Source organism: Lepidothrix coronata, unplaced genomic scaffold (genome assembly GCF_001604755.1).
Source record: "Lepidothrix coronata isolate B3197 unplaced genomic scaffold, Lepidothrix_coronata-1.0 Scaffold71, whole genome shotgun sequence".
NCBI classification, from domain to species: domain Eukaryota; kingdom Metazoa; phylum Chordata; class Aves; order Passeriformes; family Pipridae; genus Lepidothrix; species Lepidothrix coronata.
This window is the reverse complement of record NW_016690251.1, coordinates 2129866-2137528: the sequence shown is the minus strand read 5'-3', so window position 1 is coordinate 2137528 and position 7663 is coordinate 2129866. Positions and strand designations below refer to the sequence as shown.

The following is a 7663-nucleotide window of genomic DNA, read 5'->3' as shown; positions in this document are numbered from 1 at the left end:
TGTTTTACACATCTACTGAAGAAAACTAGCAAGATCCTCACCCTTTTCCCCATCCAAGGTCCTGGTTTGAGAATTCAGTTTTATGGATTTGTAGTACGAGGCTGTTCTTGTTACGGCTTTCAAAGGAAGGCCAAACGTGGTGAGTCTGAAGCAAATCTGTCTTGCTGCTTTCTTTCACTCGGAGAGAAGCCTCACCTAAAGGTCTCTTAGAGAAGCAGAAACTAGTCCTTGAATTGAAATCACTGGGTATCAGTGTTTTTAAAAGCAGTATTTCTGCTTCCCATTGCTGAAGCACTGCCTTGAGTGCTTTGCCATAAGCTGAGTCAAAAAACACTGGACCAGTGACTACTGAGAGTGGTAAAAAAGTTCCTTTTTAATTAATAGTCATGGACTCCTCTGGAGTAAGAAATATGTGAAACTCTGGAACTGGCTTTCATAATAATTGTCTTACCTTGCAAAATTCCGTTGATGGTATTTCTAAACTGTGGTTATGTATAGTTGATAAAGAGTCAGCATGCATTTTCACTGTCTTTTTCTTTCTCACAGTATTTCAACTCTAGAAGTTGCCAACTAGTGCTTGGAGCTGGTGCATTACAAGTTGTTGGTTTGAAAACAATCACTACAAAAAACCTAGGTATGGATTTCTATATTTAAGAGGTCAAAGCTTGTTCTTCTGCCTGTTAAACCAAAATGCAAGAAAACCCCTGAACATTTATGATGTTGTGTTTGAGTTTTGGTGCCGTGCATGGACACAGAGGGTGATAAGACCTTGCTGGTTACCTGCCTGGACTGCTTTGGCTGCTCAGAAGGCCTGGGAGAACCGGGTGCCCTGTTCCATGCTGCAGAAAAGTCTTGACACACTATTCCAGACCTCCAGTTTTAAACTGTCTCCTGAAATTAAGAGCCTTTGACTGATGGGTTGAAGCAGGTGTCTGAACTTACAGTTCCCGTGTTTCAGGGTGTCCTGATTAGCAGTCTGCATTTCCCTTTTGGAAAGGGAACAGCTTGAGGAGAATGAGTTGAGAGGCTGCCCCCCAAGGGGCTGTGGGCTACAGCTGGGTCAGGTTTTTGCTGCAGAACGCTTGGCCAGTGTGGTGACCGTATGTCACACTGTGTGTCCTCCTACTGGCTCAGGCCTTGTTGGACTCAGGATAAGCTCAGTTTTGCAGATCCTGTTGGCACTGCAGCAGAAGCAGGTTCAGGACATGTCAGCACTGGCAGGGCAGAGTGTTTCTGTACACCACAGCAGAAGGAACATTGATGCCTTGAGAATGTGATTCCTGCGGTTAGGTGGATGATGAGTCAGGTCTTCTGAGATCTCTCCAATGTCTGTGTGTGCCCAGGGCTCAAAATGTCAAGTTAACACTTAAAGCCTCTGGGAAAATTAATTCCTTATCCCATATCTTCCCGAAGCTGGGTGTGAATAGCCAGGTACCAGTCTGGCATCTTCACTGGGTGGGGTTTCCCAGTGGAAACAAACAGACTAACAAGAAAGTGATAAATTGTGTCCGATCTGTTATTTATGTTAAAGGAGATACAGTCCATACAAAATTACTCTTCCTGTGCAATAATTACATTATTTTTCTTTCTGAATTTACAGCCCTTTCTTCACGTTGCCTACAGCTCATTGTACACTACATTCCCATTATCAGGGCTCATTTTGAAGCTCGACTGCAGCCGAAGCAGTTTAGCATGCTCAGGCATTTTGACCACATTACAAAGGTAATTCTTGTGGCATTTCCTAATTAAACACAAAGTTCTGCTTTTCAACTGTACTCTGAAGAATATGAATGCCATTAGAAAATGAAACCTGTTTTCTTCCCTTACAGGATTATCACGACCACATAGCTGAAATTTCAGCAAAGCTCGTTGCCATAATGGATAGCTTATTTGACAAACTATTATCCAAGGTAATGATTTATGGAAATAATTATATACTCTCTAAATTGCAATTGGAAATCTCGCTGTATGCAGCCTAGATGTTTCAAATGGAGTCTTAAACTTTCCTAATCAGGACTTGTTTGAACTTCTTTAAACTGTGTAAACAGAAAGCTCTGTGCTGTTCTCATGAACATGTTTTGTGTTAGCATTTGCCACTGGGGCATCAATCACACAAAAAATAAATTTTCCATTGATTCCTTCAGCAGGAAGAGAAATGCTTTGGCTGGCACAGATGCTCGGGTGTTCAGGAGCTGAAGTGCTCTCCTACCACTGACAGTTCTTGTCTGCGGCCAGGCTCAGCAAGTCCCGTTTTCTGCTCTTTCCAGTGGTGCCTCTTTGGAAGTGGGGAGGGTGGCATTTCCAGCAGCTGAGGAAACAGCAAAAAAATGCTGAGGAAGAAGAGTTTTTGGAAGGGAAGGACCAGCCCATCTATTGGGCTGCAGGCCTGGGGACTGGAGGTCTGTGCTCAGCAGTTCCTGCTCTGCAGCAGCATTGGTAGATGTCCCATGAATTGCTCTTAGTGTATTTTGCTTTTTGAACACTCCTCAGTGGTTCAGTCTGGTCCTGGGCTGGATCTACTCACTGTGACTCATGTTAGGGTGGGATACATTGAGAGACCTCCCCAGGATGGGACCTCCTGGGCCCACAGGTCCGACAGATAAAGTACACGAGCTGTTAAAGCTCAGTATTGTGCTTTGGATCTTATGGTCCTTGGGGGAAAAAAAAAAAAGCTGTTTCATGAGAGAAATAAATTAATTCTTTAGTGACAGATTTGATTGATAGGCCTGGGCTCATGAGAAGCATGGGAGCACAGGTGGGGGACAGGCTGATAAGAGCTGCAGAGAGGCAGCTGTAGCAGGCAGCATTTCTGTCTTCCTTTCTGTTTCTGTTATTTTATGTTGTGCTTTTTCATTTCATCTGTTTCTTTTGTCTATCCAATAGTGTTACCTAAATTTAGGGGAGGAAAAAAAAAGGCCGAAAGCATTTAAGTTGGGATTCCCTGCCCCTATTATGTTTACTTTTTTAAAAATGTGTTTATGCTCTTTTCCGAAGACAAAAATGGACTGCTGCTTTTTTGGGGGTTTTATCCCCCATAAAAATAGCTGTCCTGTGAATTAACGTGGCTTTTTGGCCACTTTACCCCATATCTCTTGAGAGTAGAAGACAAATGCAGGTATTTACATCGTTGATACCAAACAAGATAGCCCACAACAAACCAGTAACACAGTTTATGTTCTTGATGACAGTTAGTAAGAACTCATCCCTTACTGTCCTTCCATCTTTACAGCCCATTCTCCCCTTGGGAGCTGGCACAAGTTATAAACTGCGAGTATTTCTGTCCTTTAGAGCTCTTAAGGGCTTGAGTGACAGTGCTTGGCCCACATGAATGCAACCCACAGAGTCCAGGAGCAAAGGACACCATGTGTTGATTTGCCACCATTCCCACCATACCCCATCATTTGGCTCATCTCATTCCTGAAATAATGAAATCTGAAGGCTGTGAAGTGCATAAACCCAGGAAATTTGCAAATGGGCATGTCAGTACAACCGTGTCAGCGTGTTCTTGGGGTTATATGTTTTTCTGAGAGTCCTGTGCATAAAATGGTCACCTGCCTTGAGGTGAACCAGTCAGTGAGTTCCACAGCAGTGGGTATCTGGCACGCTTTGAAACCAGGAATTGCATGATCCTGCTTTTTAGGAGACAAACAGTTTGGTGCAGCAGACAGGAGATACCAGGAGACCTGGCACTTGGGTAATATGAGCAAGTTAGTTCTGAGTTTCCAGGCTATGCTTTCCCCTGGGAGCTCCATGGAATGTCCTCACCCAGTGCCAATGTGTGGAGGAGGTTCGGCGACACTTCCCAGCAGCTATCTGTTATCCTTGACAGGAAGATAAAACAGGAATGGGGATATTGAACAGTGGAAATAATATAATTAAAGAATGGAAAAGGCTCATTCGTTTCCATGAATAAGTGTTCACGGAGAAAACCCAGTGCGAGTTCTGAGTTCTCTTGGAGCTTGGTGTCTTGTGACTGTTTGGACAGAAGAGCAGTGAATTTTTGTCTGATCCCTCGTGGTGTTACATGCTGTTGACCTCAGCTGGAGATAAAATGGCCAGCACCTTGCAGGGTTTCTTCCTGGGGCTGCTGCTTTTCCCTGTGCCCATGAAGAGTTTGTTCTGGCTGTAGTCATGTAAGAGCCTGCCAGTTCCCTCTGGCTTTACAATGTGCTGGGAAGTTGGAAATAATTTCTTGCTTAACTTCCTTGTCTCGAGGCATGATCCTGCATGCTGGGCGGTTGTCCCTTGGAGCAGTAAGCACTATTTTTCTGCTACTTGTCCTGCCAAAATTAGGTCAATGGTTTGGCTTTACCGTAAAGATTTTCTCAAAACTCCCCATTTCTTTTTCTCCTGTCAGGATAAACTTTGTTCTCTTTTGCAATTCAGGCCCGCGGAAGAGCAAGCATCTCCTCCAATCTGTTTGTAAATTAGGTAGTTGAAATGATTTGGTTCTTCCCTGAATTGTGCAAGGCTCCATGGGGAAGTGTCACTGTTCCAAAGATGACCTGCCAGTGTGTCACCTGGGGCCTTTGCTGGCACAACCTCTCCAACTAGAATTGCAGAGCTTGTTTCACTGTTCCTGGGAGAGGATTTCAGTGTTTCTGAAATCCTGGTCAGATCTTCCCTGTCCAGAGTAGGGACATAAGCATTTTGTTCCCTTTGTAGCAAATCTCTTGCCATCTGGTGTTTTCTAGTGGATTTCAGGCACTGGGAGAAGGGATGTTTTTTACTTTGCTTTCCAAGGTATTTCTGCAACACTTTTGTGTGGTTTTTGTTTGGTGGTGTGGTTGCATTTTTTTTTTATGGCCAATGATGAGTTTTTAGGAGTTTCCATTTCTTGATGGTTTCCTTTCCTTGATTCTTCACAAATTTGGATGTATGTGATCCTAGAGAAGTAGTTTTCTCTCATGAGTTACTCGAGGAGCATATTTCTCAGAGGTAGAAGTCCTTGTCTGTCATTGACTCATCCCAATCTGAAGGAGAGGGCCAACTGCATTGGGGTGGCTGGCACAGAGATTATTCTCTCCGCATCTGTAATTCATGGCTGGCTCAGTTCATGCCCAGTGACTGTTTTAATTTGTGATGTGCTAAATGAACTTTGATTCTTGATGTCATTAGCACAGCAGAGCTTCAGGTGGCTGTTGGGAACTCTCCTATATAAACCATTTTAAAGTCGTAGGAAGGAGTAACTGGTTGTGTGTTTATTTCCAGTATGAAGTGAAAGCTCCTGTTCCTTCAGCATGCTTCAGGAATATCTGCAAGCAAATGGCAAAGATGCATGAAGCTATATATGATCTCCTTCCTGAGGAGCAAACTCAGGTGAATGTTATTTTTGAGCCTCATCTAACACCTCGTTTGCAAATGTACATGAACTCAGTAACAAGAGGGACTTCATGTGTGGAGAGGGGAATTCTTTTTTGAGTGTTTGTGAAACCCACACGTTAAAGGGCTTGGCAGCAGTCATGCAGACAGCTTGGGCTGAACTGAGGGAAGTGTTTGGATGTGTAGGGAGATGAGACACACAAAAAGAACAGATTTCAGTGTTTTGAGCTGCCTTTTAATGTCTAGAGAGGACAATCTTCAATTCAGGAATTAGTGCTGAAATTCTACACAAATTGCAACACTTTAGGGCTCAAGTACAGCCCTTTCAGAGGATAATTCTGTAATGCTCAAAATCAGTGGCTTCCAAAAGTCCCTAAATGTATTATGCACCCAAATTGTACCAGATGTCCTTTTCCAGTATTTTGCTGCAGTTATTGCTACTGCAGAGTTGCAAAGGACAGAAAGGACTGATCCAGTCATTGAATACACCAAGTTGTCATTTCTTTTTCACATTAGATTAAATGGTCCCTTCAAACTGTTTTTCATATTTTTTCTTGGAAAAACCACTTTAAGTGGTTCTAGTACAGGAAAGAGATTTTTTTTATCTTCTAGCCTTCATACCAGTTGTTAGATTCTTCAAACAGATAAGAAAAGTTCATGCTCCTAAGAATGTGCAACACAAAATTAGTAAGGGAGGGTATGTTCTGTCCTGCGTGTTACAAATTGTATGTTGGCCAGACAGATGAGGAGGCCAAAGGACTGGCAGAAGGAAAAAGAAAAATCACATGAGTTGCAAAAACAAAACCAAAAGTTAGTGGCTGAAGGTGCTGGCAGCGTATTTCCTCTCTGGAGGCAGTGATGCAAGCACAGGGACAGATCCTTACTCTGGTGCTGTGGTTTCTTGTAGATGTTGTTTTTACGAATCAACGCAAGCTACAAGCTCCACCTGAAGAGGCAGCTGGCCCACCTCAACGTGGTCAATGATGGAGGACCTCTAAATGGGTATGTTGGGGCACTCTTCTTTTTTTACTGCTCAAATAATCAGGCATCGTCTCCTGCAAGAAAGTCGTGATTGCAGAATGCAGCCACGCTCCGTGTTTTAGTATGTCAGCTTTGGAGCTTTCTTACAGTAAAGGACATGACTTGTGCTGTTCCACAGTAAGTAGGAGTGCAATCCACCTGGTAACAGGTTGGGAGGTGGACACTGTCAGACTGGAAAACTGCTGTAGGTTCCTCAGTTCATGGATTGCTTTTTCTCCCTTCGTGTGACAGCAGCAGACACAGTTTAATTCACATGAATTACGTGATTCCCGAAGCAGTTTAGAAATGTGGATGGTGACTCACGGCACTGGCAAAGTAAAAATAGGAAAAAGCAGCATTTCATCTGTGCAGTGAACAGCTGCTCTACAGAAATGGTTTTTACAGCAGAACTAGATTTGAAACAGAGCTCTTCCCCTTTCCTGCTCCAGTCCAACCCTCCATCCCCAAGCGGGTCAGTGGTGCTTCTCCTGAGGGTGCCTGGCTGTGCCTGATGTCCCCACCTCCCAGGAAAGCCTACAGCCTTTTGCAGGCTGAAATGGTGGGTTTATATAATCATTCTTAATGACCTCAGGGGGGTTATGTGGTGTTTGCAGTGCAGTAAGGGTGAAATTCAGTTGGCCTACTCATGTGCAAGAAGAGATTGTCTTAGGTTGAAGAAGTCAGAGAAGGAAGTTAATGTTTCAAAGGTCGCTGGAGTTGAAAGAGTTTTGTTCCTGTCCAATTTGTCCTGGTTTGTCCTGCCTGTGTGTATTCTTCTTTGAGATAGTATTCCTCTGTGAGAGGGTTTATCTGAAATGGTTCTCTGTATTTGGTGTGTATTCACAAGGTGACATCCTGTTGCCTTTGGTACTTAATAAAGGTATTTTTGGGGTGAGGCCACTGCAGCCCCACTGAAGTGAGAGCACCTGGAGTGTGTTTGGGGTGTTTCACACTCGGATTTGCAGTCCCAAACACTGAGCTGTGCTGTCTTCATCCTGTGCTGTCGGGTTTGTTTGATACTTGTGGTCGGGTGGATTAAATGAATCCCTTTTTGACAGGAGGGTTGGGGCAGGTGTTCTGGTGACATGCTGGGGTGTATTTCCCAGCAGGCATAAGGTCTCAGCTGGCCCAGGAACTGTGATGGCAGCAGTTCTTACCTCAGACACAGCTCTCTGGGAGCACATAGTTGGGGCTGTTTGAGAACATCAAACACTGGATGTCACTCGCTGCTGTTCCAGCAGTCTTCATTGACCGAGTTTTTAACATGGTTTTCTGGTCCTCCTTCTGTTTTAAACTGCTTGTTTCTGTAGTAAATAGTAAA

The 7663-nt window shown here is 43.9% G+C and overlaps 1 protein-coding gene across 2 annotated transcripts in view; it reads left to right on the top strand.

Moving 5' to 3' along the window:
• Positions 1-7663, top strand: part of VPS54 (VPS54, GARP complex subunit) — a 47663-nt gene that overhangs the window by 38963 nt on the left and 1037 nt on the right. For both annotated transcript variants that reach the window (XM_017818808.1, XM_017818807.1), the window contains 5 exons: positions 547-634; positions 1601-1722; positions 1830-1910; positions 5212-5319; positions 6230-6324. In XM_017818808.1, the coding sequence (XP_017674297.1) occupies positions 547-634; positions 1601-1722; positions 1830-1910; positions 5212-5319; positions 6230-6324 (494 nt within the window). The remainder of the gene's footprint in view (positions 1-546; positions 635-1600; positions 1723-1829; positions 1911-5211; positions 5320-6229; positions 6325-7663) is intronic.